The following is a 16,431-nucleotide window of genomic DNA, read 5'->3' on the forward strand; positions in this document are numbered from 1 at the left end:
CCCCGTGGTCCATGTAGGTACCAAAGACATAGGCAAGATAAGGAGGGAGGTTCTGCACAGTCAGTATGGGAGACCAGGTACCAAATTAAGAAGAACCTCAAAGGTTCCTCAATTATTGCCTGAGCCACGTGCAGATTGAAGGATGCAGGACACATGCAGGATGAATATGTGGCTCAAAGACAGGTGTGGGAGAAGTGGGTTTCAGTTCTTTGGGCACTGGCACCAGTGCTGGGGCAAATGGGGGCTGTACCATTAGGACAGTCTACATCTGAGCTGTGCTGGACCTGACGTTCCAGCGAGCCTCATAACTAGGGGAAGTAGAGAGCGTTTTAAGCCAAACAGTGAGGGCAAGGGATCAAATCTGGGAAATTGTACAAAGAGTAGAGACAAGGCCAGGGAGAAAAGAACCAACGTGGAAAATGATAAACAGACCATGACAGGAAGGGACAGAGAGTACAAAGATCGACAGATAAACCTAGATCCTACAAAAATAATAAAAGAACAAAACTAAAGGCTCTGTATCTAAAAGCACATAGTTCATCTCGTTTGTTTCGAATTCTATTAGCACAATTGAAATAGTTAGTATGGTCTGATAGCCATTACAGAAACAGGGCTACAGGGTGACAGAGATTAGGGATCTGAATATTGAAGGATATGTGACAGTTAGGAAGACAGAAAATTAGGAATCAGTGGAGGGGTGGCTCTGTAAATTAATGTATTAGATGTTGTGTATTAAGTAAATTAGGCGTTTGAGGATAGTGTGGCAAGGTGCAGTTGAGGTAGAAGATCAGCTTTGATTGTACTAACTGGTGGAGCAGGCTCGATGGGCTGAATGGCCTCCACTTATTTCTTATGTTAAATCTAGAATGGCAATCAGGAGGCTAATGAGTGTGAAATGTAATGACTAAACTAAATATCATCGCCAGGTTGAGATTTCGCAGAGAAAATACTATAATGAGTAATTGCAAACTAATGCGAAGGAAATAACACCTTATCATCAGGCAATTTTCCGCCATTTTATATTCCACTTGCCCAAAGTCCCGCTGGCGCTGGAGGGCACAACCACGCATGCGCACTCCTGCGCTGTGCCTGCTCAACCACGCACGCCACTCGGACGCCGTGTTAGCTGAATCACTCATGCGCACTCGGGCGCTGTGCCAGCTCAGCCACGCATGCGCACTCGGGCGCCGTGCGAGCTCAACCACGCATGCACGCGGCGCTGATGCGCCCTGCGTAGACGGGTCTGTCGTTGGCGAGTGTCTGTGGTGTTGACGTCACAGATATGTAGGAGCGGATATGGCGTCACATAATTGCGCGACAGGAAACAACGTCACAAAGCGGCGCGAGCGAGGGACGGGCCGACAGGCCGGGAGCGAGCCATGGATGATGAGGAGGAAACTTACCGACTGTGGAAGATCCGCAAAACTATCATGCAGGTGGGCCAGAGGGGAACGGCGCGGCCCGGCCCGGCCCGGCCCGGAGACCTTGAAGCAAGCTCAGTGTGAGCAGGGGGAGGAAGACGGGTGATGGGTGTTAGCACTACTGGGTAACTGGCTGGGTCTCTACTCCATGGAGTTTAGAAGGATGAGGGGGGATCTTATTGAAAGTTACAGGATACTGCGAGGCCTGGATAGAGTGGACGTGGAGAGGATGCTTCCACTAGTAGGAAAAACTAGAACCAGAGGGAACAACCTCAGATTGAAGGGACGGTCCTTTAAGACAGAGATGAGGAGGAATTTCTTCAGCCAGAGAGTGGGGAATCTGTGAAACTCTTTGCCGCACAAGGCTGTGGAGGCCAGGCATTGAGTGTCTTTAGGACAGAGATAGATAGGCTCTTGATTAATAAGGGGGGGGTCAGGGGTTTTGGGGGGAAAAGGCAGGAGAATGGGGATGAGAATCATTTCAGCCATGGTTGAATGGTAGAGCAGACTCGATGGGCCGAGTGGCCTAATTCTCCTCTTGTGTCTTATGGTCACTAAGTTAAAGTTTATATTAGTGTCACAAGTAGGCTTACATTATCACTGCAATGAAGTTACTGTGAAAATTCTCTCATTGCCATACTCCGGCGCCTGTTTGGGTACACCTGAGGGATGATTTAGAATGGCCAATTCACCTAACTAGCACGTCTTTTGGAGTACCACAACCCCCACTGTTTACTCTCTTCTCTCTCTCTCTCTCCCCCCCCCCCCCCCCCCCCCGGCTTCCCCCTCAGCCCCCCCCCCCCCCCCCCCCCCCCCCGGCTTCCCCCTCAGCCCCCCCCTCCCCCCGGCTTCCCCCTCAGCCCCCCCCCCCCCCCCCCGGCTTCCCCCTCAGCACCCCCCCCCCCCGGCTTCCCCCTCAGCCCCCCCCCCCCCCCCCCCCCGGCTTCCCCCTCAGCGCCCCCCCCCCCCCCCCCCCCGGCTTCCCCCTCAGCGCCCCCCCCCCCCCCCCCGGCTTTCCCCCTCACCCCCCCCCCCCCCAACCCGGCTTTCCCCCTCACCCCCCCCAACCCGGCTTTCCCCCTCACCCCCCCCAACCCGGCTTTCCCCCTCACCCCCCCCAACCCGGCTTTCCCCCTCCCCCTCACCCCCCCCCCCCCAGCTTTCCCCCTCACCCCCCCCCCCCCCCCCGGCTTTCCCCCTCACCCCCCCCCCCCGGCTTTCCCCCTCACCCCCCCCCCCGGCTTTCCCCCTCACTCCTCCCCCCCCCCCCCGGGCTTTCCCCCTCACTCCCCCCCCCCCCCCCCCTGCCCCGGCTTTCCCTCTCTCTTCTCCCCCCCCCCCGGCTTTCCCTCTCCCCCTCCCCCCCCCCCCCCCCCCCGGCTTTCCCTCTCCCCCCCCCCCCCCCCGGCTTTCCCCCTCGGCTTTCCCCCTCGGCTTTCCCCCTCACAGGCAGCCTCCCCCTTTGCCCACTTCAATCTCCCCCTTTATACTGTCACAGGCACTCCCATCTGTTGCCCCTGACAACTACCCTCTTTCTCCTATTTTCACCCATCACAGCCACCCCTTTCTCCTGCCTTTGCCCTTCTCTGCCACCCCCTGCCCTTTGATCCTCACAGGTAAGTAAAGAGATTAGTACTGTCCTTGTACTGTAAGTGCAGTCCCACCAATACTTTGTGCATCTGTAGAAAAACCTCTAATTTTAGACTCCGTCTCAAAGGCCTATATTCCATTTGTCTTCCTAGTTGCTTGCCAATATCTTGTATTTCACATTCAGGGTCTGCCAGACCTCTACTGTAGCATTCTGCCCCCTCTGTCCATTTAAATAATCTGCTTTTCTATTGTTCCTGCCTCAACCTTGCACTTTCCTGAACTATATTCTCATCTACCAACCTTTTACCCACCTGCTGACCCTATCTACATTCCTTTGCAGACTTTTTATGCCCTCCTCACAATTTGTTTTTCTGCTTATTTTGTATCATCAACAAATTTGGTTACAACACTGTTTAGCCTTTCTTCCAAGTCATGTTGATAGCTTCTCAGTAGTTGGGGTTCTGATGCCTGTGGCACCTCTCTTAGTTTTCCAACTTGTAAATAACTCATTTATCCTGATTCTGCTTCCAAGTAAACTCATAGTTTTGACCACTTTAATTTTTTATGTGTTAGCTGGAGTGCTAACTGTCAGTCAACTGACTCTGAAGTAAAGTTTACCCCTCTAGATAATCTCAACTTCCTACCAGCGTCACACCAGCCCCAGATTCAATCTGCATATACATGCAACTGCAGTGTCAGCAGAGCCAATCTGCTTTGCACTAAAGCTACTGTCGGACTCTGAATTTACGTATAAACTATCAGAAATAAAACTTTCCACGTTCTTTCATTGGCTGTGCCTGCTGTGGTTTTAGAATGATCATGGGACAAATACAAATGCATCTCAAGGGAAAAGTTCTTAAAAGGAATTCTTATGCTTCTGTAATTCACAGCTTTGCCATGATCGTGGATATTTAGTGACACAAGATGAATTGGATCAGACATTGGAAGAATTTAGAGGTCAATTTGGTGATAAGCCAAGCGAAGGGCGGCCACGACGTTCAGACCTGACTGTGCTTGTTGCTCATAATGATGACCCCACTGACCAGATGTTTGTTTTCTTTCCAGGTACACCAACTGAATTATTTGGGGTTTTATCTTTTTCCCCTCGGTTTTGGGATTGAATGAATTGTAATCCTGCCAGTCAGCACTATTGTCATCAGCCTGGGGAATGGGGAGAAACAGCACTGTTGACCATAAGCTGATGCAGGTGTTAGTTTATAGTTAAGCAGCCAGGATTGAATGCGAGAAGGGATATCTGCATGAATGTGATATCTTCATTGTATAGAGATTACTAGCCCACTTTTCGCTAGAGTCCATACCTAGGGCAGAACATGGTGAAGGACGCTCACTGCCTAGTTTCTGGAAGGCCTGCCAAGCCACATTCTGACAGATCTGCCAGCCAATCGAAGGCCAACTGAACCACTTGTGTGGTCAAGGCTGCTGTTGGAAGAATAGGCACTGGAGACCCAGGATCGCTGAGCGACCCAGGCCGCAGTTAAGTAATTGCGAGGGAAGGCTGGCTGGGTAGGGATTTCAGTGTGGGGGAGGTGTGTCACTATCAAGAGCAAGGGGTTGGTTGTTAGCAGGATACCACCGCCACAACTTGTGTCCATGTAGTTACCTTAGTGCAATTATCGTCCTTAAAGAAAAAATCATCGTATAAATTTTCTTTTGTTTGCCAGTCATACTGTGTGCTATGCCTTGATAAAGTAGATGAATAACAACCCAAATTGTTGCTTTTGAAACTAATGAACTGTCTGGGCATGTTTGAGACTGATACAAAATTATTCCTGTGTTATCAGAGGAACCAAAAGTTGGGATCAAAACCATTAAAATGTACTGTCAACGCATGCAGGAAGAAAATATTACCAGAGCCATCATTGTGGTACAACAGGGGATGACACCATCAGCAAAACAGGTAAAAGTGGACATTTAATTAGCTTTTTGCTATTAATGATTTTCTTTCTATGGGCTCGGGTGGAGGCAGTGGTGTGGTGGTATTGTCAGCTAGCAACCCAGTGACTCAGGGTAGTGCTCTGGGTATTTGGGTTCGAATCCCACCACAAATGGTGAAATCTAAATCCAATAAGAATCTGCAATAAAAAGTTTAATGACTATGAAACCATTATCGGTTGTTGTAAATACCCATTTGGTTCACTGATATCCTTTATGAAGAAGTATACCATCCTCCCTCTTTTGTGAGAGGGAGGTCATGCCTCACTAACCTGGTGGAGTTTTTTGAAGAAGTGACCAGAATGGTTGACGAGGAAAGGGCCGTGGATGTCGTCTATATGGACTTTAGTAAAGCGTTTGACAAAGTCCCTCATGGTAGGCTGGTGAAAAAGGTTGGATCTCATGGGATAAAGGGGGAGGTGGCTAGATGGGTGGAGAACTGGCTTGGTCACAGAAGACAGGGTGGTAGTGGAAGGGTCTTTTTCCGGCAGGAGGCCTGTGACTAGTGGTGTTCCGCAGGGCTCTGTATTGGGACCTCTGCTGTTTGTGATTTATATAAACGATCTGGAAGAAGGTGTAACTGGGGTGATCAGTAAGTTTGCGGACGACACAAAATTGGCAGGACTTGCAGATAGTGAGGAGCATTGTCAGGAGCTACAGAAGGATATAGATAGGCTGGAAATTTGGGCAAAGAAATGGCAGATGGAGTTCAATCCTGATAAATGCGAAGTGATGCATTTTGGTAGAAATAATGTAGGGAGGAGCTATACGATAAATGGCAGAACCATAAAGGGTGTAGATACGCAGAGGGACCTGGGTGTGCAAGTCCACAGATCCTTGAAGGTGACGTCACAGGTGGAGAAGGTGGTGAAGAAGGCATATGGCATGCTTGCCTTTCTAGGATGGGGCATAGAGTATAAAAGTTGAGGTCTGATGTTGCAGATGTATAGAACGTTGGTTTGGCCGCATTTGGAATACTGCGTCCAGTTCTGGTCGCCACACTACCAGAAGGACGTGGAGGCTTTGGAGAGAGTACAGAGGAGGTTTACCAGGATGTTGCCTGGTATGGAGGGGCTTAGTTATGAGGAGAGATTGGGTAAACTGGGGTTGTTCTCCCTGGAAAGACGGAGGATGAGGGGAGACTTAATAGAGGTGTATAAAATTATGAAAGGCATAGATAGGGTGAACGGTGGGAAGCTTTTCCCCAGGTCGGTGGTGACGTTCACGAGGGGTCATAGGTTCAAGGTGAGGGGGGGGGGGGGGGGGGGGTGGTTTAACACAGATATCCAAAGGACATATTTTACACAGAGGGTGGTGGGGGCCTGGAATGCGCTGCCGGGCAAGGTGGCGGAGGCGGACACACTGGGAACATTTAAGACTTATCTAGCTAGCCATATGAACGGAGTGGGAATGGAGGGATACAAAAGAATGGTCTAGTTTGGACCAGGGAGCGGCATGGGCTTGGAGGGCCGAAGGGCCTGTTCCTGTGCTGTATTGTTCTTTGTTCTTACCTGGATCAGTCTATATGTGACTCCAGACTCCAGTGATGCCCTCTGAAATGACCCAACAAAGCACTCAGTTCAAGGCTAGTCAGGGATGGGTAATAAATACCATGAATTAATTTTTTAAAAGCTGGAAATTTATGATTATCAAATGTTTAAGTGGGATGGTGAAAAATAAAATCAATCTTCCAGGTGTGCTGATGGTAGTTTGTTACAGTGCACTGAGTCAGAATTGCTATGGTGTAGCCTGGAGCTATGGATAATAATCTCTCTCACTCTTGCTGCCTGCCTTTGGCATGTTAGAATGACTTGCAAGTTGCTACTCTTGGGCTGCATTATAGAAAAAGTTAGTTTATTTATTAGTCACAAGTAGGCTTACATTAACACTGCAATGAAATTACTGTGAAAATCCCCTAGACGCCACACACCAGCGCCTGTTCAGGCACACTGAAGGAGAATTTGGCATGGCTGAATCACCTAACGTGCACATCTTTGGGAGTAAACCGGAGCACCCGGAGGAAACCCATGCAGGCATGGGGAGAACATGCAAACTCCACACAGACAGTGACCCAAGTCAGGAATCAAACCCGGGTCCCTAGCGCTGTGAGGCAACAGTGCTAACCACTATGCCGCCGTGCCACCCCCAAACCTGAAGCAGAGTAGGCCATTCAGCCCTTTTAGCCTGCTCTGCCATTCATTATGATCATGGCTGATCATCAAATTCAATATCCTGATTTCCACTCCACCCCCTCCCCCCCCCACCACCACCACCACCACCAACTTCCTCCCATATCCCCTGATTCCTAAAGCTATATCTAGTTTCTTCTTGAAATCAGACAATGTTTTGGTCTCCACTACTTTCTGTGGTAGTGAATTCCGCACATTCTGCCACTCTGGGTGAAGAAATTTCTCCTCGCCTCAGTTCTGAAAGGTTTATAGAAATCATAGAAACCCTACAGTGCAGAAGGAAGCCATTCGGCCCATCGAGTCTGCACCGACCACAATCCCACCCAGGCCCCCATATCCCTACATATTTTACCCGCTAATCCCTTTAACCTACGCATCTCAGGACTCTAAGGGGCAATTTTTAGCATGGCCAATCAACCTAACCCGCACATCTTTGGACTGTGGGAGGAAACCGGAGCACCCGGAGGAAACCCACGCAGACACAAGGAGAATGTGCAAACTCCACACAGACAGTGACCCAAGCCGGGAATCGAACCCAGGTCCCTGGAGGTGTGAAGCAGCAGTGCTAACCACTGTGCTACCATGCCGCCCCTTATCCTCAAGCTATGACCCCTAGTTCTGGACTCCCCCACCTTGGGAACATTCTTTAGAAATCTACCCTGTGTAACCCTGTTAGAATTTTATAAGTTTCTAATATAATCCTAACCAGTTTAGTCTCTCCTCATATGACAGACCTGACGACCCAGGAATCAGCCTGGTAAACCTTCGCTGTACTCCCTCTATAGCAAGGACATATTTCCTCGGATAAGGACACAAAAACTGCACACAATACTCCAAGTATGGCCGCATCACCGCCCTATATACTGTCAGTAAAACATCCCTTTACTCAAATCCTCTCGCTATGAAGGCCAACATACTACATGTTGTACCTGCGCACTTACTTTCAGTGACTGTTGCATGAGGCCGTAAATGCCACTCAGTGTCCAAACGTGTGCAGGGTAGGCAGATTAGCCATGATAAAGCGGCGGGGTTGCAGGGCTGGTGATGTTGGGCCTGGTAAGATGCTCTTCGGAGAGTCGGTGAAGACCCGATTGGCCAAATGCACTAGAAATTCTACGATGATGATATGCAGCACTTTGGGAAATTATTAAAAAGCAAGAGGAGGTGCTTGCCACAGGAAAGGACGTTTCCTGTCTTCTGAGAATGGATAGCCTGCTTCTACTTTGTGGAGTAGTGTATAATACCAAAGCATTAAAAAGAAATGAGATGCATGACCTGAAGATTATATCCAAATGTTCTTGATAGCAAAATATAATGTGAGCAAAATATTTTAACTTTGTAAAGCTTAATATTTCTATTTGATTTCTTATTTTTATCCAGTCCCTTGTTGACATGGCTCCTAAGTATATCCTTGAACAGTTCCTGCAGCAGGAGCTCCTAATTAATATTACAGAACATGAGGTGAGTTTGGAAAAGCCTTTCTGTGGGTTTGGTGAGTAAAGACGCCATAAGCAATGTTGGGTAACAGTGATGTACCTGCACTGAGAGGTTTAACCTAACTACATCTAGCTTCATTTTTAAAAATGCAGTAAGACCCATTTAATCAAGTCAATTCCAGTTCATTATCTCCACAAGATGTGTGTGATGTGTCCTAATGTAACCTTTGAAGAGCAGAACCAAGCAAATGCAAATCAAGGCTTTATTTTAGTTTCTCGCAACCAAATATTTGCTACTTGCCCAGCAGAATGCTATTTTTTAAATAAAGTCAGAAAATGTTGGAAGCTTTTGTATTGTCTTTAAATGTTCTACACAAGTTCTACAGGATGGCACAGTGGTTAGTATTCTGCCTCACAGCGCAAGGTTCCCAGGTTCGTTTCCCGGCTTGGGTGTCTGTCTATGTGGCGTTTACACATTCTCCCCGTGTTTGAGTGGGTTTCCTCCGGGTGCTCCGGTTTCCTACCACAGTCCAAAGATGTGCGGGCTAGGTGGATTGACCGTGCAAAATTGCCCTTTAGTGTCAGGGGGACTAGGTAGGGTAAATGCATAGGGTTATGAGGAGAGGGCCTATTTGGGAATGTGGTCGGTGCAGACTCGATGGGCCGAATGGCCTCCTTCTGCACTGTAGGGATTCTAATGAAGTATTGTACAAACCAGGAGCATAAGTCTTGATGCAAATAAAGTAAGTTTTCTTGTTTCAGTCACGTTTTTACTTACACTGATCTATTTCTTTAAGAAATAAAGAATCCCTGGTGCTGTGTAGTACTTTAGTGTGCAATGAAAGTACTGGCCTAGCACGAAGTCCTGAAACTGGGAGGAATGCTGATCCAATACCATTGGATTTTGGTGAACCTTTCACTAAAGTTAAAATGTCTCTCCAACAAGAGAGATTCTTCTGATGCATCCAATTCTCAGTAAGATTGCGAGAACCATACCCAATCCATTGGCTATATTACAAATACCCTAGAGTGCGTGGAAGGTACTTAACCTACAGACTTGTACAGTGAAGTATACTGTAAGTATCCTTAAATGCCCTAGCATCTCCACATCACAATTTTACTACACAGAAAATAGTGAGATGATCTCATAAAAAGGGAGGAAAGACAATTCGGAGTAAACATGTCAATTCTAATTTGGGTTATGTTTATATACATTGAACAATATTTAAATCTTTGAGTTTTTAAGAGAAGTAAATTTGGAAATGTGAAATTGCATTAGTTATTCACCCCCAGCCATGATCAAATGAACTAGTATGGAATGTAGTTTAAGTGACTAGTCTTTCTATTGGTATAATTAGGTATTCATTGGAAATTTAGTTTTAAAGAAATGGGAACAGAATATGTAAACTATGCTGTCAGGCTTTCTCAAGCAAACCCAGTTTCTGTAAATGAATTTAATCCAGTTATGTACATTAGCTTGTTCCAGAACATATCGTCATGACCAAGGAGGAAGTCACAGAGCTGCTGGCACGATAGTATCCTTTCCTGATATGTTATATTGATATTTCTAATGTTTCAATTGATGGTAATGCTGCTTTTTCTGTGGTGTATTGAAATTGCCTTTCTATAGGCTATACCAACAATGTGAGAAGCAAAGCAGCTTGAGATTTGAACTTTAGCACAGTACAGTGACTGAGGTTTGATTCTTATTCTGTTTGCAATTATAGGATGTTTAAAAGTCTCATTGACATACAGGTTTACTGTGTAAAGTTGGTCTTTGTGCTACCCTTTCATAACCTCTGACATGCTACTGTTTCGTATTTTCCCTCTTGCAGCACCCCAATGATCCCAGACTACATATTGAGCACTGTTTCCAGAACTTCTAAACAGGAACTTGTGGTAAATCCTGCTTTCCCACAATCCAAGAGACACCCTGTCTCCCCCCCCCCCCTTCAGGGGGAACATTTCACCAGAGCTTGGTGCTTCTCTTTTTAAAGCAAGGCTAAGACTTTGAACTTACCATGTGAAGTGGATTTTGAAACTGGAGCATTTTCAATACTTATTTTCTCTCCGCCCTTCCCCTTCGAAGGTGTAGACCCCTGATTGGCGGATGTTTTGATGCAACCCTTTCTGCTATCTTGATCAAGTGCCTTTTATTCTTGTCAAGTGGTGTCAATCTCGAGCAGAAGCACTGACTGGATAAATGGCCACATCAGGACAAGGCAGTTATTTGCTCAGTTGATTTCAACTTCCAATCTTAATCACCAAATAGTGGACCAGCAGTGAGCAATTTTCCCATTCCTAACTCCACTAAACTCGGGTCAGTTCTTGCACTGCTGCTCCCTTAGCAGAAATCAAATTGTGGATCACACTTTCTTCTGTGTGCTCAGTTAGATCTCTGTCCTATCTTTCCCATCTCTGCTCCCCTAGGACAATAAGCAGCTCCACATTTTTAAATAAAGTCCTCACTTTAACTTGCCTTACTTTAGTCGTTTTTGATTTAACGTTGTATTTTTAATGGGGTCGGTATTCGCACTTGGCACTGTGGATACGCATTAACGTTGGTTTGCACTCGGTGTGATGTAGGGTCACATGACCCCCAACGGGCACCATTTTGGAGTGGCCTCTGCCGTTCCCCAACCCTCCTGCGCTCCAGTTTTCTGGGCAGAATTGTATTTCTCAATACAAGATAGAGCAATGTTATTGGCAAACTCCATTGACCAGGCGAGTTGTGTTTCAGTTGCCCAGAACACTGTCTGCTAGAAAATGGGACCCTGCAACTTGGAGCTGCTCTCAGTCTGTAGGTTGCTTCCTGCATCTTGTTGCTCTATCTCCTGTGTCCTCGCTTATGGTGAAGGTTCGGGAGAGGGAAGCAGGAGGCTCGCCACCGACTGGGAAGGTTAGGGAGCGTGATCAGCGTAGGGCTGGGCAGAGGTGAAGAGCAAGAGGCAAATAGGAAGAGTCAGCATAATCTTTTATAAAGGAATTTAGTTATGTGTAGTATTAAACTTGCAGGGTATGTGTTTTATTTTCTCTGGGGCAGGTCCTACTAAACCTTTTACATTAGTTGTAATGGGAAAATCTGATTCTCTAAACATTTCGTTTAAAGTTGTACTTTTTAGAAATGTAACTACAGCAGTAAGTGAGGAATTGTATGAAGATCAAAAGACCCACATTATGCACCACTACCTGTGTATCAACCCTACCACTGCTGAAACCCTGATCTGTGATTTGTGACTCAATCGCCTTCGCCCCAATTCCTACTGGCTTCACAAATTGCGGTTTGATCAAAGTTCTGTTACCTACATCCTGTACTACATTAAGATCTGCCACCCAGCACCCCTGTCCTCATCATTAGCTCCCCATCTCCCAGTACATTGATTTCAGAATCTTTGGAGTGGCTTGCGAGCATGGTACCTCGCCACATGTCTCCACAGACTTCATGTCATCCAAGACACAATCTCCATTGCTCCAACTGACTTGCTTTGCACCCCAATCCTTCCATTGCATCTTCAGCAGGTTCTTCAGCTACCTCAACCTTGTGCTTTGCGAGCACTTTTTAAGTCCCTTTGCCTGCTACCACTCTCAGGTTCCAAGAAGGCTTTTGAAACAGAACGCTTGGATTTTTGTCTTGCCACAATCCTGGCTCTTTTCCCACCACTGCACAGTATACTTCCTTTCTTTATAAATTCACTTTAACAAAGCATTTTGGGACATTTTATTGCATCACAGATGCTTTAAGATTGCAAGTTGGAGCTTGGATAAATTTGCTAAGCTCGCAGGGTACCTTGTTAACTGCAGCCAAAACTTTCCTTTAGTTTCTGGAGGAATGAAAAATATGCTAGCAGACACGCTCCATCCAAACCCAACTTTTGGTACCTGCTGTAATGAATATAGTTACTCTTTGATATAATTTAATACCAGCTTTCCTGTTAGTCCTGTAGAAATGATGAGACATTATGCTCAGGGTAAGGCAATTGGCTTCAAATTAAGTTAACTTCCTGATTATGCTACAGCTGAGATTGTTATTTTAAATTTTTTAACATGACAGAGGGAAAATTGTTATAATGCAATGGAAGTTTACCTGTTGGTTCAAAAAAAATTGCTGAATATCTGCATTTTGCTACTCTGTTATATGCCTTAAGTATGTTCACCAGTAAATTAAAGGAGAGCCAATTGCCAAGAATACAAGCAGGTGATCCTGTGGCACGATACTTTGGATTGAAGAGAGGACAGGTTTGTTGCAATACATTGTACAATTCTTGAATCGACACGTCCCATCATTGCTACTGGTCTGAGACATTCGAGTGGAACTCTTTTTCTGTTATAGGTGGTTAAGATTATAAGACCTAGTGAGACTGCAGGGAGGTACATCACCTACAGACTTGTACAGTGAAATATACTGTAAGTATCCTTGAACAATATTTGACACATGTCCCTATTTTGTTTCTCATGCTGGTTGATCCCCATATACAACAGGTATTTGTAATCATGGAAAAAAGCCAATGGAAATAAAGATTACAAAACTATATTCTATCTGTCTCATAAGCAGCACATTCCTCATCAAAAATCGGTCTATCTTGGTCTTGAATATATTCACTATTGGAACATTCACAGCCCTCTGAGGCAGTGAATTCTAAGGATTCACAATCCTCTGAGTAAAGACATTTCTCCTTCCCTCAATCTTAAATGGTCAACCCCTTTACTCTGAGCCTGTCCACTCCTGCACTTGTTCTAGGTTCCTTAGCCAGTGGAAAAACCTCTGTCTAACTTGTCCAAGCCCCTTTGTTGCGATAAGATTAATTCCCATTCTTCTAAACTCCCAAAAAGTATAGGCCCGATTTACCCGGCTTCTCATCATGAGACAATCCCCTCATTCCAGAAACCAAGTCAGGGAGTCTTTGCTGTACCACCTCCAAAGTAAATTTAAAGTTTATTTATTAGTGTCACAAGTAGGCTTGCATTAACACTGCAATAAAGTTACTGTGAAAATCCCCTAGACGCCGCACCCCGGTGCCTGTTCAGGTACACTGAGGGAGAATTTAGCATGGCCAATGCACCTAACCAGCACGTCTTTCGGAATGTGGGAGAAAACCAGAGCACCCGGAGGAAACCCACGCAGACATGGGGAGAACGTGCAAACTCCACAAAGACAATGACCCAAGCCAGAAATCGAACTCGGGTCCCTGGTGCTGTGAGGCAGCAGTGCTAACCATTGTGCCACCATGCTGCCCTTAGATTGGAGACCAGTACAGTTGCGTGGTCTCACCAAAACCTCTACAATTGTAGCAGGACTTCCTTATTCTTGTACTCTAATTCCCATACAATAACGTCCACTGTCATTTGTCTGCCTTAATACTGTCTTTACATGCATGCTAACTTATGAACACCTGTATGTAAAGTAAATTGAAACCCTGTAAAATTGTGCTGTGATCTAGATCTTCCACTCAATGACACTTGTGTGTGGCATATTTTATCATATAGGGTGGTTGACCAAGATGTTGCAATTCTAGACATTAACTAGATGTTCCTCTCGTGCTCCATCCACATCAAAGCCTACTTCTCTAAGCCATTGTTCATACCCTTGAAATTGGACTGTGTTTACACAAGTAATGTCCAGTAATGCGTCATTGCTTACAAGTCAATCAAAACCTTATTACTATATCCATCTTGATAGTCTTTGCATAACTGCCCAGACTTTGGATAATAAAAAGCAAAAGTTTCACCAGGCTTTGGTTCAGATTATCAATGATGAACCTAACTTCTAAAACTAACAAGTAAACAGAAATGCTTCAGAACTTCTAACTTGCAGTCTTCATGGATGCTTCCCTTTAATAGAAGAGTAAAGATGAAGTAGTCCCTGTGCTAAATGGATGCATAAATGTTCCCAGAGTTGATTTAGTCTGATCCTAATTTTGGAATTCATTTTGCTTCAATCAGATTCAACTGTAACATCAGAAAGTCTAGTCACAATCTATTGATTCAATGGGGTACAAAGTATATTTACCTCCTTTTGGAATGCTGAAAAGTTGACTTTTAATTGAATGTAATTTTACACATGTATCCATTAATTGCTTCTAAGTAACTATAGAACCCTACAATTCAGGAGGAGGCCGTTTGGCCCATCGAGTCTGCACCGGCCACAATCCCTATTCCCATAATCCTATGTATTCTAGCTAGTCCCCCTGACACTTGGGGGCAATTTAGCATGGCTAATCCACCTAACTCGTGCCTCTTTTGACTAAAATTAAAATCAGTTTGAATTTGGATGTCAAATATAAAGGAAAGGCAACTCCGTAATCTTTCTCTTTTATTTCTCTAGGCATGAAAATTACAATGATCGAAGAAAACCAAGCTTCAACTGTTGCTGCTTTTTTTTTTTACTGATTCCGAACTTGGGTGAAGGGTGGTCCTTTCAGTTCACTTAGCCAGTTTTTTTTAAATAAAACTATTTATAAACCTCTTAGTCTCATTTTTTGCCCAAGTGTTAGAATTTTTGTTGATCAATACTTACTGAGCAGCAGAAACACACGTGTTTTTGTTCTTCCCTAATCAAAGGGGTTTGAGTCATTGATTCAGGATAGATTGTTTCGGAGTCGGAAACTGGGGTCAACAACTTACAATGGCCATTAAGAGAATGAGGGGACAAATTGGGCAAAGTTTCTTTGTACAAAGTTGTAGGAGGGAATGGTTTGCACTGGAACTAGCTGAAGTAAAGGGAATGTTGAATAACAACTTTATAATAGTGCTTTTGACATGTTTCACTGGAGCATAATCAGACAAACTTTCAGAGCTTGGGACCTAGATTGCTGAAGGCACATAAAGGAGTGGAGGGTTGTACAAGAAGTTGGAATGCATAGTTCTTGAAGGGCTATAGAGCTGAAACTATTTGATTCAAGTACTTATCTCTGCAGCAATACAGGGCAAGGGTAATAGGATTAGTTTTGGATTGCTATTGCGAAGAACTAATAGCAAATGGCCTGCTTTAAGTATCTTTGGTGAAATAGGAAGCCTAGCTAATTTTTGATTAATGCAGCACCATGCAGGAAGCACTGACCAGTACCTTTTGGGAATTGTGCAGCTTTCAAATTTAGTTGTATTTTGGATACGTGTCTTGGAGTCATTACAACACAAAAGGAACCCAGTCACCCACTTGAGTCCATGCTGATTAACATTTCAGGCCTATGATCTTTCATCAGAAAAATATACAAAAGCACCAGCACTGTCAGGTTAAATATTTTAATGCTGATATTTGATTTATAAATATCTGAGTGAAGCACAAACACAAGCGTGGACATGTTTGGGGAAGAGGGTGGGGATGGTTTGGTTGACGTATAAATCTCTCTTCAGCTACGCAAGTTGCTGACCATGGACCTACATTAATCTTGCTCTCAACTTCATTATCCAGTTTGAGAGACTCTTTAGAATGATTGGTCTTTGTCTACCTTGCTCTTTTTCCATTGATCTTCCTCATCAGACTTTTGAAATCATGGTTTATGTGTTGTAACTTTGGCTGACTCTCCCTGATCTTGATCAGAGTTCTTTTGATCTCAGATTTTACTAGCATCTCTTCATTTGTAGTGACTTGTCCAAGAAATCTGAATTATTCACTTCAGAAGCTGTAACACTGTGGCCTCTATTGCTTCACTGATTGCCCAACACTCGCTTCTGGATGTCAGAATTGGAGTGATGCATTCCAGGATTTTCAGTTTTGTATCCATGCCAAATTTGAAGTTGATAACTTTTTCAGCTTTTGAAATATGTCTCCACAGCTCGGTATGGCTCCTGTTCTGCCCAAGACCGCAAGGAACTACAAAAGGTCGTGAATGTAGCCCAATCCAT

At 45.1% G+C, this 16,431-nt stretch overlaps 1 protein-coding gene across 1 annotated transcript; it reads left to right on the forward strand.

Moving 5' to 3' along the window:
* Positions 1-1,270: 1,270 nt before the first annotated feature.
* On the forward strand, positions 1,271-15,052 carry LOC144479524 (DNA-directed RNA polymerases I, II, and III subunit RPABC1). Its single transcript, XM_078198306.1, has 8 exons — positions 1,271-1,436; positions 3,902-4,076; positions 4,814-4,929; positions 8,534-8,614; positions 10,066-10,124; positions 12,747-12,825; positions 12,920-12,993; positions 14,912-15,052. Exons 1-7 carry the CDS (start codon positions 1,380-1,382, stop codon positions 12,983-12,985), a joined length of 633 nt encoding a protein of 210 aa, XP_078054432.1. The 5' UTR covers positions 1,271-1,379; the 3' UTR covers positions 12,986-12,993; positions 14,912-15,052.
* Positions 15,053-16,431: the final 1,379 nt, after the last annotated feature.

The sequence above is a fragment of the Mustelus asterias genome, chromosome 26 (assembly GCF_964213995.1).
Source record: "Mustelus asterias chromosome 26, sMusAst1.hap1.1, whole genome shotgun sequence".
NCBI lineage: Eukaryota > Metazoa > Chordata > Chondrichthyes > Carcharhiniformes > Triakidae > Mustelus > Mustelus asterias.

What these genes read in the sequence shown, in the direction of transcription:
- LOC144479524 (XM_078198306.1), top strand. Translation starts at nt 1,380, where the DNA reads ATGGATGATGAGGAGGAAACTTACCGACTGTGGAAGATCCGCAAAACT. An exon ending in GATGTTTGTTTTCTTTCCAG is followed by an intron (nt 4,077 to 4,813) that starts GTACACCAACTG and finishes CTGTGTTATCAG; the next exon opens with AGGAACCAAAAGTTGGGATC. An exon ending in TGACACCATCAGCAAAACAG is followed by an intron (nt 4,930 to 8,533) that starts GTAAAAGTGGAC and finishes ATTTTTATCCAG; the next exon opens with TCCCTTGTTGACATGGCTCC.